Source organism: Nomascus leucogenys, chromosome 4, assembly GCF_006542625.1.
Source record: "Nomascus leucogenys isolate Asia chromosome 4, Asia_NLE_v1, whole genome shotgun sequence".
NCBI lineage: Eukaryota > Metazoa > Chordata > Mammalia > Primates > Hylobatidae > Nomascus > Nomascus leucogenys.
Genome location: NC_044384.1, coordinates 84048696 through 84068079, shown reverse-complemented (window position 1 = coordinate 84068079; position 19384 = coordinate 84048696). Strand labels below are relative to the sequence as shown.

General features: G+C 51.2%; 1 protein-coding gene across 1 annotated transcript; it reads right to left on the bottom strand.

Annotated features, from left to right (window-relative positions):
- Positions 1 to 4226: 4226 nt before the first annotated feature.
- Positions 4227 to 18946, bottom strand: LOC115834655. The gene is given in 7 exon segments (XM_030810048.1): positions 4227 to 5158; positions 5160 to 5177; positions 5179 to 5268; positions 5510 to 5618; positions 6082 to 6170; positions 18618 to 18659; positions 18821 to 18946. Coding segments are annotated over 7 exon segments (645 nt in total). The 3' UTR covers positions 4227 to 4987.
- Between the last annotated feature and the right edge of the window lie 438 nt (positions 18947 to 19384).

The following is a 19384-nucleotide window of genomic DNA, read 5'->3' as shown; positions in this document are numbered from 1 at the left end:
TGGAGGCTGCCCCGATGGGCTGGGTCCCTTCAGACTATTTTGCGATAGAGAACAGGAAAATTGACGTAGCCCTTGGGTAAGGCCGTGAATGTACACAGCTGCATCCTATATATCCATGATGCCCTTACGCAGCTCCAGCAAAGATGCTCCATTTCTCAGAGAAGATGCACTCAGGGGCCAGGCACGGTGGCTCATGCCCATAGTCCCAGCATTTTGGGAGGACAAGGCAGGAGACTCACTTGAGCCCAGGAGTTCAGTAGGGAGACGGCATCTCTACAAAAAATACAAAAATTAGCCAAGCATGGTAGCGTACGCCTGTAGTCCCAGCTACTCGGGAGGCTGAGGGGGGCGGATCTATTAAGCCCGGGAGGTCAGGGCTGCAGTGACTCAGGATTGTGCAGCTGCACTCCAGTAGCCTGGGCAACACAGCAATACCCTGTCTCTGGAAAAAAAAAAATACACTTGGGGAGACCACTCTGTTAAATTCGTGGTTCTCCAATAATGCCACAATGCATCAATGCATACGGTTTTTGCAGGGGCCACACTGATGCACTCAGTAGAGTTAGACGAAGACTCCTCCTTCTGCATTCTTTTTTTTTTTTTTTTTTTTTTGAGATGGAGTCTCGCTCTGTTGCCCAGGCTGGAGTGCAGTGGCGTGATCTCGGCTCACTGCAAGCTCTGCCTCCCGGGTTCACACCATTCTCCTGCCTCAGCCTCCTGAGTAGCTGGGACTACAGGTGCCCGCCACCACGCCCAGCTAATTTTTTTGTATTTTTAGTAGAGACGGGGTTTCACCTTGTTAGCCAGGATGATCTTGATCTCTTGACTTCGTGATCCGCCCGCGTCGGCCTCCCAAAGAGCTGGGATTACAAGCGTGAGCCGCCGTGCCCAGCCTCTTCTGCATTCTCAAGTCTCTGAAGATGGCACTAATCTCCGTCCTTCCTCCACAAATGCAATATTGACTGTGTCGTACTCTCTGGGGCAGTGGGGAGGGGGATGCAGGAGAAAGGCAGTTTCAGGGGCTTCCGTTAGGCCTAACGCTGCAGCTCACACGCTATAGGTCAAGGAACCAACATGAAGGTTCTCCCACCTGCCAGGAATTTCTACTCCATTTACACATTCAGGAGCTGGGGGAATGACCACATGGTACGTCTCTGGACACACTGGAGGCCTGTTGTGAGATGGACCTAGGCCAGGACTCCACTTATTACTTGGCTCCTATTACGTCTTTACTCTATGGTTAACATGACAGCCTTTGGGTCCCTGGGTGTCAACGTCAATCTGAAGCCTATATCCAAAAGTCCCTGAAAGATCTGGGAAACCCCCTTGTGGCAGCCCTGGAGATGCCACACAGCACCCCCTTGCCACAGGGCAGTGAGCTGACAGCCTCCACAGTGGGTGACAGTGTTTGAGCCAAGGTCATGCTGCCCTAGGCAGCTCCCAGCCAGTGCCTACCTGCAGCAGGGGTAGGAGGCCCTGGTGTTCCTTCCCAATGTGGGACTCCTCTTTGAGCAATCTTGGTTCCAGAGCCCCTGCAGGGCTGGCCAGACTCCCTCCAAGCTGCACTGCAGTCCAAGGCTTTTCCTACCCAATCCTCCTTCCTTCCCCATCTCCTCTCACAGGTGTCAGACCCTCCTCAGAGCCTGAAAGTCCCCAGCCCCCTCCTGCTCCCTCCTTTACCTGTCACAGGTACTACCTGCATAAATCCCCTGCTTTTCTAACTCCATCCACCCAATTCCCACAGGACCAGAGCTGGCCATGCCCTCTCCCCAGTGTACGGCTGCTGGAGAAAATGGCTAAGTTCCCTGTTATGTGTTGGATCACGCCTCCACTGTTCCCCCTGGTACTGGGGAAATCCTGATCCCCAGGACCGTGAATGAGACCTTATTTGGAAATAGAGTCTTTGCAGATGATCAAGCTAAGATGAGGTTATTAGGATAGGCCCTAACATTATGACTGTGTCCTTATAAAAAGGAGAAATTGGAGGTGGGAAGATCCCTTGAGGCCAGGAGTTTGAGACCAGCCTGGGCAACACAGCAAGACACCATCTCTAAAAATTTTTTAAAACTAGGCTGTCGTGGTGGTGCACAACTATAGTCCAGCTACTCAGCAGGCTGAGACGGGAGGATCGCTTGAGCCCAGGAAGTCAAGGCTACAGTAAGCCATGATCATGCCACTGCACTCCATCCTGCAGTGTAGACAGAGCGAGACCCTGTCTCAAAAACAAAAAATGGGTGGGGCAAGGAGAGAATTTGGACACAGAGACAAGTAAGCACATGGGCAGAACATCATGGAAAGATGAAGGCAGAGGTCGGGGTGATGCGTCTCTAAACCAGGGAGCGCCTAAGACTGCCAGGGAGCTAGAAGAGAGGCAGCGCAGACACCCCTCACGACCCTTGGAGGGAGCCAGCCCTACTGATGCCTCGATTTTGGACTTCCAATCTCCAGAACTGTGGGAGACAATGCATTTCTTTCTTTTTTTTTTTTTTTTTTTTGAGACAGAGCCTTGCTCTGTCGCCCAGGCTGGAGTGGAGTGGCACGATCTCGGCTCACCGCAAGCTCTGCCTCCCGGGTTCACACCATTCTCCTGCCTCAGCCTCCCGAGTAGCTGGGACTACAGGCGCCCACCACCACGCCTGGCTAATTTTTTTTTTTTTTTTTTTTTTTTAGTAGAGACGGGGTTTCACCATGTTAGCCAGGATGGTCTCTATCTCCTGACCTTGTGATCCGCCCACCTCGGCCTCCCAAAGTGCTGGGATTACAGGCGTGAGCCACTGCGCCTGGCCAGGACAATGCATTTCTATTGTTTAAGCCACCCAGTCTGGGGCAGGTTTTCACAGCAGCCCCAGGAAACCAATAGAGTCCTGGGGGATGGTATGGCTGCGGGGTCCTTCCTCGTGGGACCCGCCCCTCTTCCACTGATGGATTCTGAGTTTGAGAACAAGTTCAGATTTGGAAACAGCAGGGGATCATTCCTTTCTGTTGGGGCATCCGGCCTTGGATTTCTGCTCATCCATTCTTGGTTGCTTTTCGTTCCATTTGTTGAACAAAACCCTTGCCGGCTACCTAGACACCTTCCCCCTGGAAACACTATGTCCTATGAGCCATCTCCATAGGCTGGGCAGGGCAGGCTCCCCCGCGGCTGTCCCAACCCTGCTGTCCATTCTGATCCTCTCACCCCCTTGCTTGTGACAGACAGTTAAGTGCTGCCCTTTGACCTGTGCTACTCGGGAATCCAGTCGTCCCTGTGGCTATGGGAGAGCTCAGATCCATGGCAGCCCGCCCCTGCCAGGCCCAGGCCACCGAGGACAACCCCCGCAGGGCTGCTCAGCAGCGCCGCGTCTCCTCGACAGCTCAGACCTTATCGCTTGGGCAAAGAGCTGGAACCTTCCAAAGAACGTGGCCAGCTGGTGGGTTTTCCACCCTGTTTCGTGATGAGCAGGTCTGTGCAAATCTACTTGCAAAGGCCAAGGGAGCTGAGAGGCTGAAGAAAGAGGCTGACAAATCCAGTTTCTTGTAAAGAAATATTTAATAGGGACTTAGGAGCAGAAGCGATGTTCCGGGCCGCCGCAAAATGGTAGATCCCCACATCTGCCCTGCAGAAAGTACTTTTATGTAGCGAGCTTTTAGGGTAAAACACGTGCAGGTGGCCACGTCTCCGACTTTATTGCAAAACTCATAGCCACTTGGGGAGGGGGTTAGCTAAGCACCTTTACAAAGGGTTATGTATGGTACGGGCATTGTTTAAACAGCTTACTGCAGAGCACCTTGGTATATGGGGGTGAAACATTCATCATCATATGGCGGTTTTAAGATGGCATCACTCTTGTCATGCTGTTTTCCTGTACAACCTACAATAGAAGAGCCATTCTGGCTTGTTCACTTCTCTGAGACTTTGCATACCTTCCTCCAGGGCTGTTCTGATATCTCCACTTCATCGCCTATGCACTATCACTTCTTCCAAGCTTTCAAGAACCGTCTCAAGTGCTGGGCACTGTGGCTGACACCTGTAATCCCAGCACTTTGGGAGGCCGAGGCGGACAGATCACTTGAGGTCAGGAGTTCGAGACCGGCCTGGCCAACATGGCAAAACCCCATCTCTACTAAAAAAAAAAAATTAGTTGGGCATGGTGGTGCATGCCTGCAGTCCCAGGTACTTGGGAGGCTGACACAGGAGGATCACTTGAACCTGGGAAGTGGAGGTTGCAGAGCCAAAATCGCACCACTGCACTCCAGCCTGGGTGACAGAGAGAGACTCTGTCTCAAACAAAAAAAACCCTCCCAAGCAACATATTAGAATCTTCCCAGGGCCTTTTTAGGGGTTAGGGAGTCTTTCTGTACTAATTAACTCTCCAGTCTCCAGCTTCTATGCAGCCTCCCTTGATGCAGAACCTTCAGAGTCCACATCTAGGAATATTCTCCAGATCCAACTGGTCCCTGCTGGCTTGCTCCCGCCACTCCTCTGCTTGTTAATCCCTCTTGGTCCCTGGCATGCAAAGCACATCCTTGGTCAAGTCATGCTGAGATCTGATCCCAGCTTTGAGCCTGGTGGTCAGGAGGGGAGGTGGGGACAGACGCTGGAGAGAGGAATTCCTTGTCTTGTAAGGTCCCTTCCCTTAGCTTTTGCATGGCCTTTCAGCAAGAGAGGACCTCTGTCTTCCAACAGAGGGAACGGCCCACTTCTGCAGGCCAGGAGGTACGGGAGAATCTGAGGGTTCAATGTCTCAAGAGTGTCTCCCCAGATAGTCCATCTCAGATATCAGGGACCCCACCCTCCCCCTGGGGGCCCTGACTTTGGAGAAGGGACTTCCCTGGGCTGGAAACTAGGCCTTCTCTGAAGTCCTGCACCTTGTCTTCTGCCCTCTGACCCCTGGCTGTAGAAGAGAAGCATTTCGTTAAATTCTGCCAAGGAATCCTGACTTTGCTTTAAATTGGTGATCCGTGGCCCTGAACTTGTCATTTTCCCTTTTCTAAGTGTCTGTAGTGTTCAGTGACAGCCTCCCCACTCCACGTCCTTCTCACGGCTATTTTCCCATCTGTCTCTCAACATCAGTGATATTAAACGAGCCGGGCATCCCCGTCCACCTGAGTCCTGTCCCAGGTGACCACAGGCGGAGGCCTGAGCAGCTGCTCTGCCACCTCGTGCCAGGGTCCTCCCACAACGGGCTCCAGTCATTCACCAGGGGCCAGCGGGGCATCTTCCCGCAGCATCCCGTCCTTGGGGCCAGCTTCCTGGGGCCCCTCCTGGTGTTCCCTGCCTTCAGCTGTCTGAAAGCAGAGCCCAAGACAGGAATTTACTAGGCGAGGGCTCTTCGGGACAACCTCCCAGGATGTGAGGGCAGAGGGGCGGGGAAGGAGAAAGGACACGGTGAAGGCGTGGTCCCAGGGTAAATACAGCTCTGGCAGATATGCAGAGGGCCCTGGGGCAGAGGTATCGCCATCTAGAGGCAGGCGAGGGAACAGCCTTTTGTACAGTTAGCCGTGGGCTGTGGGCGTCCCCTGAACGAACCAGGTATTGTGGCTCCATTGGCTGAGGATGCTTCTCCAGGGAAGGAGGCAGGGAGCCTGGGAAGTAGGGTGGGGTCGCGACACCGACAGCAGCTGTCAGACCAGCCGTGCTGCGCTCAGCTCCCTCAGGCTGTCACTCTTAATCAGCATGTCACTATCTCTGGGGTGTGTCAGTCACCATCAACGACGCGTCCCCCAAGCTGCAGAGGACGTAAATCCAGCTCTCCAAGAGGCTCTGTTGGCCCTCTCCACATGGGCTTGAGGTCAGGGGTGGGGGCACGTTCGGACCGCCCTCCTGCCTCTCTGAAGAAGATCCTCCAAGTCCCGGCTCCAGCTCTCCGGCCTCTTTGGTAGCTGGGCGGGTGGCCTTCCAGGAGGCCCGTTCTCCATGCCCAGCTTGGCAAGGCTCCTTGGGACGCCGGACTCGCTGCCCCTGTTTCCTTAAAGCTTCGGCCCAAAGGGACCCAGAGTCTGAGGTTAACACCTCGTCATCCCAGCGTGAGCGGCGCCTGACTCCAGCTCTCGACTCCCCCATCTCCTATCCCCTGCACCGGGCTCACCCTGCATTCCCACCTGCAAATCAGCAGAGCAGAGGCCAGCGCTCCCGACATCCAGCACCACCCAAAACGAGGCAGGGGGAGCTGAGTGGCCGGGAGCGCCATCTAGTGGGTGCCAGAGGCGAGTCCCCGAAAGGGACTGGAGAGCCAGGACTGGGGCAGGGCAGAATGGTGTCCCAGGGAGGGCCGGGGCCCAGGCGCTGGATAGCAGAGGACATAAAGGGAGAGGCATGGGAGAGCGAGGAGCCAGGGTGCTTCTGGGGCGTATGAGCCCCACCCCAGCCTGCCTCTGCCCTCGTAAGCAGGTGAGTCGGCTCAGGCAGGACACACTACGTCCAGTCTCTGTCCCCTCTCCAGACTCTTGGGAAAGTGTCACTTAAAATCCATTTGGGTCTGGTGTTTGCTTTATTCCAAGGAAAGGGGTAAGGAAAAATTCAGAAAAGGGGCGAGGGTCTCCCCTCTCCACAGTGGCAGGCAGGGGAGTAGTGACATTCACCCCCTCCCCCAACCTGGTCTTGAACGTGGCAGGGAAGAGAACTGAACCACCTGTCACCCAGAGGGGGAGGGGGAAGGTCAGAACTCCAGCCTTCCCACAGCAGACACGCCTGCAGGGCAGGAAGCAGGCAGGCTCCACGCAGTGTAGACATGTGCGCTCACACGGATGTTAACAGTCTGGAAGAAACTGACCTGGCTGTTAATAGAGGCTTTCTCATGGGGAAGGGGCAGAAGACGGAGCTTTCACTTCTCCATTTATACACTTCTCCAAAATGTGGTGGGACCATGAGGAAACTGCACTTTCAGTTTTGATCTCTTTTTGTATTTTTTGAGTTAAAATGCAATTGGGAACAATGGGGTGTTAAGTGCCTCGGTGTGGAAGGCTGTGGCATCACCGTTGAAATGCTGCATCAGACCTGGATCAGATCCACCCTCGACTCAGGGCTGTGCAAACTGGGACCCAGATCCCACGCTGTGGGAACGGAGCCCTGCTCCGCTGTTTACATGTTGTCTCTGGCTGCGGCCTGGCTGTGACAGCAGAGTTGAGGAATTGCCACAGAGACTGTTATGGCCCACAAAGCCTAAAATATTTACTCTCTGGCTCTTTACGGAAAAAGTTTGCCAACTATCAAATTACAAGAAATACAGGGACTGGGGAGCCTGCTCAACAAAGCTAAGGGGACGTGACCAGCAAAATCCAGACTGCAGGCAACCACAGGACAAAGCACCAGTTTCTTCAATACATAATTTGCAACAGCAACCTGCTTACTGGAGGCCAGGAAGGGGAGGGGGAAAGGAGGGGGTGAAGAAAGGTTGATGAGTGGGTACAAATACACACTTAGGTAGAAGAAATAACATCTGGTGTTCAATAGATCAGTAGGGTGACATTAATTGATTGTACACTTCAAAATTGCTAGAAAAGGATAATCCTAATGTTCCTGGCACAAGGAAACGATAAATATTTAAGATGATGGACATCCCAATTACCCTGATTTGATTATATGAATGTATCCAATTATCATGCACATCCCAAAACTAGATACAGCTAATGGATTTCAACTTTTATAAAGAAAAAAAAAACGGGCGGGGTGCAGTGGCTCACGCCTGTAATCCCAGCATTTTGGGAGGCTGAGGTGGGCAGATCACTTGAGGTCAGGAGTTCCAGACCAGCCTGGCCAACATGGTGAAACCCCTTCTCTACTAAAAATACAAAAATTAGCCGGATGTGGTGGTGTGCACCTGTAATCCCAGCTGCTCCGGAGGCTGAGGCAGGAGAATCGCTTGAACCCGGGAGGCGGAGGTTGCAGTGAGCAAGACTCCATCTGAAAAGGAAAGAAAAGAAAAGAAAAGACAGAGGGGGCCCATAGATTTAAAAGAGGCTGAGCAGTGACAGGTAATAGAAGTGTGGATGGTAAGAAAATAAAGTCTCATTTTTCATGGTAGCAAGTGAGATCTCAAATCCGAGATCAGCAAGTGAAGAAAATCAGGAATTAAGAGTAGAAGCCATTTCACTTAGAAATGGAGGTTTAAGAAAAAGATGAGGCCGGGCGGTGGCTCACACCTGTTATCCCAGCACTTTGGGAGGCCGGGGCAGGTGGATCACCTGAGGTCGAGAATTTAAGACCAGTCTGACCAACATGGTGAAACTCCATCTCTACTAAAAATACAAAAATTAGCCGGGTGTGGTGGCGTATGCCTCTAGTCCCAGCTACTCAGGAGGCTGAGGCAGGAGAATCGCCTGAACCCGGGAGGCGGAGGTTGCAGTGAGCCAAGATCACACCATTGCACTTCAGCCTGAGCAACAAGAGCAAAACTCCATCTCAAAAAAAAAAGAAGAAGAAGAAGAAAGAAAGAAAGAAAAAGATGAAACATCTACTCAAAAACTGAAAGTGGGTGCCCCTAATGAGGGGGTTTTGGGAATCAGAGAAATGCGGCAGAGAACTCTTTTTTATTTATATAATTTTAAGCCTAGTGGTAGTGTTTGAATTTTTAAATTATGTATATGTTTAAACAAAATATTTAAATATTAATATTTGAATCCAATAACAACTTAAATATTTTAATTTAATTGAATATATTTATAATCTTGGATTAAGGAAAGCCTTTTTCAACATGACCTGAGGCCAGGCACTTTGGGAGGCCAAGGTGGGCGGATCACTTGAGGTCAGGAGTCGAGACCAGCCTGGCCAGCCAACGTGGTGAAACCCCATCTCTATTAAAAATACAAAAATTAGCCAGATCCACGTGGTGGTGGGCGTCTGTAATCCCACCTACTCAGGAGGCTGAGGCAGGAGAATCGCTTCAACCCAGGAGGCAGTGAGCGGTGATTGCACCACTGCACTCCAGCCTAGGTGAAAAAACAAGACTCTGTCTCAAAAATAAATAAATAAATATAAATAAATAAATAAATACGACCTGAAAACCAGAAACTAAATGGTTGATCTATGCGGCTGCATGAGAATCTCAAACTTCTCTCTGAGAAAGCTATTATATATTATATATATAATATATATATAACTATACCACTATATATGTGTATATATATATATATACACACACACATATATACGTATGGTTAAAAGACTACTGACAACTGGAAAAAAGATTTGTAACAGATAATACAGACGGAGGGTTAATATGACAGTTTTTTTCTCGCAAGCAACAGAAACTGACCTTAGCTGATCTAAGCAGAAAAGGGATGAGTATCAAGTACCACCACAGACTTTCTGGGTGGGCTGGAGAACCAGGCTTGCAGGCCTCCCAGACAGGAACAGAAACTGTGCTCCAGCTGGTCCAGTAAAGACGCCATGGCTACCTTTTTACTGGGTCCTGGGCATTGCCACGGGTCAGCTGCCATTGCTTTCACTCTCTCTGGAATCAAGTCTGCACGGCTTCTGCTACCTCTGGCCATTAGCTTTCAATCCATTTCTGAGGCAAGAGCCTCTGAATGGCAGATCCTCAATCATAAGCCTGCAGCCTGCAAGAGAGGCTGGGAAAGTGGGCTCCTGGCATCTTCTGCTTCCATAGCAGAAGTCAGTGGATACCCCAAACATGGCAGACAAACAGGCAAAGGACATGAAGAGGCAATTGACAAAACAAGTGTGGAATTAGCCAATAAATATATAAAAAGCTGTTCAGCCTCACTAGTATGGCAGCTGCTTGTGGTTGCCTACCCTGAATCAATTCCCACCTTCTTCCTGCTGGCAGACCTTGATATGGTTTGGATATCAATCCCACCTACCAGTGACTCAGTGGGGTGCACGCACCCAGTTCCCATCAATGAGTTGGCTAGGCAGGGGCTTCCAGGAAAGACTTCTGTATTAGTCAGCATAGGTTAGCTGCCGTAACAAGCACACCCCAAACCTGTAGTTTAACACAAGTTTATCTCTTGCTCATGCAAGTTCAATATGAATGTCCTTGGTTGAGTGCTTCTCCCATGCAGTTCTCTGGCATTGCAGTGACTTTGAAACCTGAGATCCCTCCATCGTGGAGCCCTGCCATCCTCAACATGTGGCCTTCCAGATCACAGCACATAGGAATGCCACGGAAGGAGCACATGCTCCTTCTGCCCACGTTTGATTGGCTAGAACAGGTCACATGGCCACAGGGACCTAGCCAGCTGCAGGAGAATCTGGCAACTGTTGTTTGTGTGTCAGGAAGAAAATGAACCAGATTTAGCGAGGCAAGGTGGCTCACACCTGTAATCCCAACATTTTGGGTGACTGAGGCAGGAGGATCACTTGAACCCAGGAGTTCAAGACCAGCCTGGAAAACATAGCAAGACCCCATCTCTATTAAAAAAAAAAAAAATCAAAAGATTAGCCAGGCATGAGGGAGTGCACCTGTAGTCCCAGCCACTCAGGTGGCAGAGGCAGCATCCAGCTTCATCTGCTGGGTTAAGCCACGCAGTCCTGGAGCCCACGGTTGTGGCAGCTGCATTCTGACCCCTGCGTCCAGCAGGGATGGTGTGGCCCTGGGCCAGCCTCTGGGACGGTGGTGGGCTGAGTCCCCAGGTTCCCAGCTGTGCCAGAAATAGCGATTCCCTTTCAGGCCCAGCTGAGGTGGGAGGATGGCTTGAGCCCAGGAGGTCGAGGCCGTAATGAACCAAGATCATGCCACTGCACTCCAGCCTAGGTGACAGAGTGAGACCCTATCTCAAAAAAAAACAAAAACAAGAAAAGAAAGAGAAGAAAGAAAGGACGAAAGGAAGGAAGAGAGGGAGTGAGGGAGGAAGGGAGGGAGGGAGGGAGGAGAAGGAAGGAAGGAAGGAAGGAAGGAAGGAAGGAAGGAAGGAAGGAAGGAAGGAAAGAAAATGAGTCAGGTTTAGTGGACACTGAGCACTGTCCTTGCCACAGTTCCCCTCTGGTAACCACATATACGTTTGCCTCTTCCTCCCACATAAAGGACCCACTCCTTGACTGGGTCCTGATCTTCCTCTCTAAGCAGAACTTTTCTTCGCTCTCTGTGCCCCACTGGCTCTTTCTGCATCAACCAAGTTGGCCACATCTGATATGGGCATTGGGGTCATGGCTTCTTTGGGGTCCGTATAGTTTTGCCACTGGCCTTCTGCTCCTACAGCCAAGACCTGAGAGTACAAATGGCCCTCCCAAGGCACATCTCGGTGAAGGGTCCCAGTGTGGCCAACTGGGTTGTCCCCTGCCCATGTCTTCTACTCCCTGCAGGTTTGAGCCAGCTGTCAGGCTTCTGTCACTCCACCCACATAGATGCCAAGGAAATCATTGCTTTGGGCAGGTGGAAAAAGAACCACCTGGCCAGACCAGGGCCTCCTCTGCACACAACACACAGCAGGGCTCCTCAGCACACACACGATTTCCAGAATTAAAAAATCAATCCAGGACCTGAAGGGAGGAAAGATGCGCTACAGAACAAAAGCTGCATTCTGGCAGATCAGATGGAAGAGCTCACCCATGACGTCGGACACAAACAGAGAGAAACGAAGGCAAGAATCAAAAGGTAAGAGGCTGAAGAATCAGATCTAGGACCCTAAATTGTAAGGAATAGCGTTTCTAAAAGAAGAGAAAGGAACAAAAGGAGATATAGTAATTTAAGAAATAATAGAGTAGAAGAGAGACGTGAATCTTGTGATTTGAAAGGACTCCAGGCAGCCGTGATGAATAAAAAATACACACCTGGTGAGACGTCTGAGCTCCAGGATAAAGAGAAGTCTTTGGAGCTTCCAGCCAGAAAGGGCCCTGTGACAACAGAGAGGCAGACTTCTCATTTGCATCCCTAGAAGTGAGAAGGGAGAGAACCAATTTGCCAACTAGTGAGAAAAGGCAGCAGACCAAGAAAAGAAACCAAGAGAAGCAGACCAGAAAACCCTCTAACAAGTTGAAAATCAAATTGGAACAAAAGTCTCAAAAGAGTGGAAGACAGAACACAAGAAATAGCAGCCAGCGCCAAAGCGTGTTTGAATTACATTTCCATGGATGACAATGTGCCTGAGAAATATCATGTAATTAAAGGAGGGATGATTGAAAGGCGGGAAACATACTATAAGACACAATGTATGGCCAGGTGTGGTCGTTCACACCTGTAATCCCAACACTCTGGGAGGCCGCGGTGGGTGGATCACCTGAGGTCAGGAGTTCAAGACTAGCCCAGCCAACATGGCGAAACCCCGTCTCTACCAAAAATAAAAAAATTAGCCGGGCATGGTGGCAGACACCTGTTAATCCCAGCTACTCAGGAGGCTGAGGCAGGAGAATCTCTTGAATCCGGGAGGCGGAGGTTGCAGTGAGCTGAGATTGCACCACTGCACTCCAGCCTGGGTGACAGAGCAAGACTCCATCTCAAAAAACAAAAAGAAGAGAAAATATAATAATAAATGGGCTGAGACTGGAACTAAACATTCTCAGTGCATCTGCAAAACGCAGACGTCGAGTTGGGGGCAGCAGCAAGGGAGCGAGGGAAGGGAAGTAAAAGTTCTAGGTTTCTCTTTTGAGGTGGTGTAGGCAGAGCGGCCAAGTGAAACCTTAGGGGGTTGGGTAGTTTTCATAGTTAACTTGGATTAGGAAGAGAGAATTCGAGGTTTAAACAAGGTTATTTAAAAGATGCAAATGTGGATGGTGGTGAGGATCCAAGGTCCCAGGGCAGAGGCAGCATCCAGCTTCATCTGCTGGGTTAAGCCATGCAGTCCTGGAGCCCACGGTTGTGGCAGCTGCATTCTGACCCCTGCGTCCAGCAGGGATGGCGTGACCCTGGGCCAGCCTCTGGGACGGTGGTGGGCTGAGTCCCCAGGTTCCCGGCTGTGCCAGAAATAGCAATTCCCTTTCAGGCCAGTTCTGAGGTGGCAGTCAATCACTCCTGAAAGTTCAGTGCCAAACCTCCTCCTCCAGTTGTTCTAAGCATCGTGTAAGCACCCAGTTCCTCGATGACTCTCTCGCTGCTTCAACTGGGTGATTTCTGTTACAAATAGTAACCATAAAACAAGATGAAAAGGATAAAAACAAATATATCAATTGTCACAATAAACGTGAATGTGCTAAATTCCCCGTTTAACTTGGAAGTTCAAATTGGGGAAGAAAGAAGGAAGGAAAGAAAGAGAGGGAGGGAAGGAGAGAAGAAGGAAGGGAGGGAGGGAAGGAGGGAAGAAGAGAGGGAGGGAGGGATGGATCGAGAAAATCTCATTATATCCAACTACTTTGGAAAACCATTTTCCCTCTCTATCTACTAAAGCTAGACATACGTCCACCCTATGATCCAGCATTTCCACTCCTAGGCAAATATCCAAGAGAAATGAGTGCATATTTCCCACCAAAAGACATGTACAAGAATGTTCATAGCAGTGTTACTTAATATAGCCCCAAATTAGAAACCACCCAAACATCCATCAATGGTAGAATGGATATGTAATGATATATTCATGCAATGGACTACTACAGAACCAGGAAAAAAGAACAAACTGCTGCTACACGCAGTAATACGGAGGAATCTCACTAACAATAGAAGAAAACAAGCAGACACGAAAGAGCACACCCTGTGGGATTCCGTGGCGATGAAGTTCCAGAACAGACAGTAGAACACACACAATGGCAATAGAAGTCAGAATGGAACTTCCCTCTGGGAGGGGCATGAGGGGCCTCCCCGGGGGCGAGGCACCTCCTAGGCCTTGATGCGGGTGTTGGCTGCATGGGCATGGGTGTGGTCACCCGCAATCAAGTTGTCCTCTTAAGAGCGATGCATTTTGCACACTGTGCTAGAGCTGTACCTCAATAAATGTTTCATTCCAGTCATGCTATTTATAGAAAGATAAATCTAAAACAAAATGAAAGGAAATACTGAAAAGGAACTGACTTGCTGGAGAAAAAAAGAAACCCCTGAAGGAATATATTTCAAGACCAAATATAAACTCCTTTTGTTAACCTGCTCTTTTTCTGCTCTCTGTGGGAGTCAGCAGTGCTTCCTGGGGGCAAGAAAGGGACATCAAAGCCCCCCAGGCCTCTATCCCCGGCCTCCTCCCTGCCTCAACCAGAGAAAATCTGCTTCCCTCACTCCTGGACAGAAGACAGTCTATATTCCTCCATCAAACACTGAGTAGGCACCTACTGCATGCACCACACTGCCCTGCTAGGCCCTTCTCCCCACTCCCTACCCCTGTGCACAGAAATGCTGGCTCGAATTCTTGCTAATATGTCACTTGGGCTGCTGGAACCTCTCCCCCAGAGATGGCTCTCAACAGCGTCCCGGGGCCATTCAGGAAGGGTCCTGTCCCCATGAGTCAGCCACTGCAAAAAGGCACTCACCTAAAACTGTTTCCGTCCCTGTGGGCGGGGCGGGGCTGAAGTCCCAACTCACCACCTCCTATGACAATCACACCCTTGCGGTGGCCTTGTCATGGGTAGTGGGTACTTCCCTGCTCCTTCACTTTGAGGTTGTCCATGGGATTTGCTTTGGCCAATGGCACATAAGCAAAAGTGACCACCTGCCGGGAACCAAGAAGCCTCGTATGTTCTGCTCTGGAAGAAGCATGTCCCAGCTGAGCCACTCGTGCAAGGAGGATGAGAGACCCGTGGAGCTGCACTGCTCCCCCTGAGCCACAGACCAGCAGGGAAAAGTGGAGCTACCTGAGCTGCGCCAGTCAGAAGCCTGCACCAGCCAAGCTCCAACCAATCCACAAAATCATGAGAACAAATCACCATTGTTCTAAGCCACTGAGTTTGGGGACCATTTGTTACATGACGCTATTATCCAATAGCTAACTGATATATCCCATCACCTGAGAAATGTGTGATCAGGACCACATGAGGGGCACAACGCCATGACAACCATTCAGAGGAGGGAGAGATCAATGTGGAAGAATCAAGAAGCTTCCTGAGCCACTCACAGTGGCTCATGCCTGTAATCCCAACACTTTGGGAAGCCAAGGCAGGCAGATCACTTGAGCCCAGGAGTTCAAGACCAGCCTGGGCAGCATAGTGAGATCCCCAACTCTACAAAAAAAAAATACAAAAAATTAGCCAGGCATGGTGGTGCATGCCTGTAGTTCCAGCTACTCAGGAGGCTGAGATGCGAGAATCGCTTGAGCCCAGGGGATCGAGGCTACAGTGAGCCGAGATTGTGCCATTGCACTCCAGCTTGGGCAACAGAGCAAGATTCCATCTTGAAAATTTTTTTAAAAAAGCAGCTTCATGGAGGATGCCTCCTGTTGCATGTCAGGTGCCGTGTAAGAGGCTCGTGCTCATTTGCATCAGCATCCCTGTGGGTAAGTGCCATTGCACTGGCCCAGCTGAGGCTCCTCATCCCCACACAGCAGCTGGAGCTCAGCCATCCTCGTCCGGTACCTGGCCACTCTCCGTCCAGCCGACTGCACCCTGCCCCTCCCTGCTGGCCCAGGCCTCTCCTCTGCACACCTGCCTGGCCCTTTCCAGCACTGCAGTTTGAGACCCCTGCTCTTCAGGGTCCCCAAGTCTCTCCAGCCCTGCGGGGAGTGGCTGTCTGTCCCTTTCAGGGAGGACAGTTTTGGTGCTGGAGAATTCACAGCTTCCCAACGCTGTCCACCCACATTCCAGAGAGACAAGATCACTGAAACCATGGAACAGGTGAAATTGCCGAGGAAGCCCCTGGAGGCAAAACAGCCAAGGACAGAACCTACGGGGAGACATCAAGGGGAGGAAGTGAGCCCCAACCCCCAGGAGAGAGAGAAAACGTCTCAGAGGCCATGAGGAGGCCGTTTCCAGATGCTGCGGAGGGACTAGGAGAGGATCCTCCCCCCAGCGCTGGGCAGCGGGAGGGCGACGTGACCTTTGAGAATTCTGCTTCCCCAGCACAACCAGGTGAGAAGCCGGCTCCAAAGGGCTTTCTTCAAAGACTAGCACAAGCCCCTGAGGGCTCCGCTGATTGGACACTTTTCCCAGCCTGGTCCAAGGCCGCTGATGGTGTGCGCCCTCCCAGACAATACCAAAAGCATGGCCTCCATTCTCTCCAGAAAAATTGGGCTAAAATTGCGCTGTTTCCTCTTTTTTTCCCTAGGTCACTGTATTCTGCTTCACTCCACATTCTTCTGTACAAAAGAGACCAAAGCTTATGAATAGGGTTGGGAGATGTCCCAAGGAAAAAAAATTCAAAGCACTTTGGTTTCTCTAGGTGTAGAATGGTCGCCCCTAGCTACCTGGGTCCATCAGTTCTTTTCTGGGAAAGTCCCAGGGGAATTGGCCAAAATCCTGCTCAGACCCGTCCAGTCCCACCTCTGTCCCAGAAACCAGAGCCCCTAGGGCAGCGGGGACATCAGTGGACTCACGTTGCCCAATCCAGCCACTGTGCAGAGCCAGATTTGTGTTCCAGAAGTTGTTAAAATATCCTCAGAAAACAACAAAGGTGGCCGGGGGCATGGTGGCTCATGCCTGTAATCCCAGCACTTTGGGAGGCCGAGAGGGTGGATCACTTGAGGCCAGGAGTTCCCGACCAGCCTGGCCAACGTGGTGAAACTCCGTCTCTACTAAAAATACAAAAATTAGCCAGGCATGGTGGCGCGTGCCTATAGTCCCGGCTACTTGGGAGACTGAGGCAAGAGAATTGCTTGAACCCAGGATGCAGAGGTTGCAGTGAGCCTAGATCGCACCACTGCACTCCAGCCTGGGCGACAGAGCGAGACTCCCTCTCAAAAAAAAAGAGGCTGGGTGCGGTGGCTCATGACTGTAATCCCAGCACTTTGGGAGGCCCAGGCAGGCAGATCACTTGAGGCCAGGAGTTCTAGACCGGCCTGGCCAACATGGTGAAACCCCATCTCTACTAAAAATACAAAACTTTGCTGGTGTGGTGGCGCGTGCCTGTAATCCCAGCTACTCAGGAGACTGAGGCAGGAGAATTGCTTGAACCCAGGAGGCAGAGGTTGCAGTGAACCAAGATCGCACCACTGCACTCCAGCCTGGGCAACGGAGCGAGGCTCCATCTCAAAGAAAAAAAAAAAAAAAAACGAAAGAAAGAAAGAAAAGAAAAGAAAAAAAGAAAACAACAAAGGAACTCCCATGTTGTGAAATCGCCCCTCCATAGCCTGTGGGTGTCCCTGGCCTCCTGCCTCTCCCTGTCTCCTCTCTCCTCTCTTACCTCTCCCCTCTTTCCCATCCTTCTAACTTTATATCACAAAAGGGCAAAAACAGGGCTCATCTCTAAGGGCAGGGGAGACTGAGAAATGGACCCTTTTGGGGCAGCATCCCCTCGGGAGGCAGGAGGAAGGGGAAGGTCCACCCAGCAACACTCACAGGCTAGAGAATTTCGCTCTGACAAAAACAGCCCTGCTTGTTCCACAGTGGCCTGGGGCTGAAGGTCCTCACCTGGCATTTGTGTTGCCTTCCGTCAATCACCCCAGGGCCACGGTGCAGCATTTAGGATGCTCTCAAGAATGCGGAAAAAATGTAACCAAAAAGTCCAGAGGTGAGGCATGATCAGGCATGTCATCAGCAGCCATGCTCTTTCTGTCTCTCCGCACTGTCCTCCTGCTGTCTGCCCTCTGTGGTTGTGCAGTGGCCACCAGCAGCAGCTTGTTGCCTGGCTCCTTGATCACAATTAGTGGGAGAGGGTCAGTGGTGTGTAGGTAAACCAGCTCTCTGGGGTGGGGATGGGTGTGAGGAAAAGCTCTAATTTATAGCATGTGCCATTTTCTGTGGTGTAAGCACTCTCCCCATGGCTGAATTTTTTTTTTTTTTTTTTTTTTTTGGAGACTGGGTATTGCTCTGTTGCCCAGGCTAAAATGCAGTGGTGCAATCTCGGTTCACTGCAATCTCCACCTCCCCATTTCCAGTGATTCTCCTGTCTCAGCCTCCCGAGTAGCTGGGATTACAGGCACCTGCCACCACACCCGGCTAATTTTTGTATTTTCAGTAGAGACAAGGTTTCACCATGCTGGCCAGGCTGGTCTCAAACTCCTGACCTCAGGTGATTCGCCAGCCTCAGCCTCCCAGAGTGCTGAGATTATGGGTGTGAGCCACCGCGCACGGCCACCCCATGGCTAATTTCAAGCCACTAACCTGACTACACAGTTGGGAAGAGAGGCACACACTAGATGCCCACACAGCTCTGGCACAGAAACCCCATGGGACAGAGGACAGGATCACATGGATTGTTTAGACCTGTCAGGGCCCATCCCTTGAGGCTGAGTCAATTCCCCCCAAACTATTTTAGCAAGGGCAGGAGGAGGGAGGAGAGGGTGTCAGGAGAGGCAGCGGTGAGGGTCGCAACCCGGCCCTCTCATCTTCCTTGCATTCTCTTTGCAACATTCCTGCCCAGCCAGCCTCTTGCAGTTTCCAGCAACTACCCTAACACTGAGCCCAAAGACCAGACCCCACTCAGGGCAGTGGGCAGTGGCTGATTCCTGGCTTGGAGACAATGAACCATGAGGCTGACAGCCAAGGAGACCTCAGGGATAACTGGAATAGCAAAAGCCAGCATCCCATAGAAGGCCCCAGGAACCCCCTCCAGGGCCTTTGTCAGGCCTGTGTGGTGGGCAGCCTGCCTGCCTGACAATAGCCACAGCCATTGCCTGATGCAGTCCCAGCCTGGCCATCCCCAGGCAAACAGGGGACAGCCGGGGACACTCACTCTGCACTGGCTTGGGGTCTCTTGGTCCACCTCTAGACCCCACTGAGGGGGGAAGACGGTGCAAGGCTGGAGAGAACAGCCTTGCATCCCTGAGCACCTCTGTCCTAGTTCACAACCATGTTGTCAGATGACTCATTTTTCTTACAAGCTAAATCCAGAGCTTTTGGAAGTCAGACAGAGAGCTTTGTAAGAGGTGGACATACCTGCCTGAAGTTGGAGGTTGCTGCACTTGCACCGAGGAGAGGATGGTGGATCTGAAAGGTGCCCCCTCCGCTGCCGGCTTCCTGGCCCAGAGCCATGTGGTAGGCTCTCAGTGATGCTTCCCCCATCGTCTGTGCAGAAAACCTGTTTCTCTTTGCTGCCAGCAAAGCTAATTGCTGAGTTAATTGGCAATGTGTCGTTAGGTGAAAAAGAGCAAGTTATAAAACTGTATTTATAGTTTGACATTATTCTCAAAGAAAAATATGTATGTATGTTCGTGTGTGTTCTGCATGTGTGTGCATGCATGTGTTCATGTGTATATGTGTGCATGTGTGTGATGGAGGACAGTCTCTCTGTGCGAATATAAATAGACATAGAAAACAAGAATAGAGGCCAGGCGCAGTGGCTCACGCCTGTAATCTCAGCACTTTGGGAGGCCAAGGTGGGTGGATCGCCTGAGGTCAGGAGATTGAGATCAGCCTGACCAACATGGCGAAACCCTGTCTCTACTAAAAATACAAAAATTAGCCGTATGTGGTGGCGGGTGCCTGTAATCCCAGCTACTC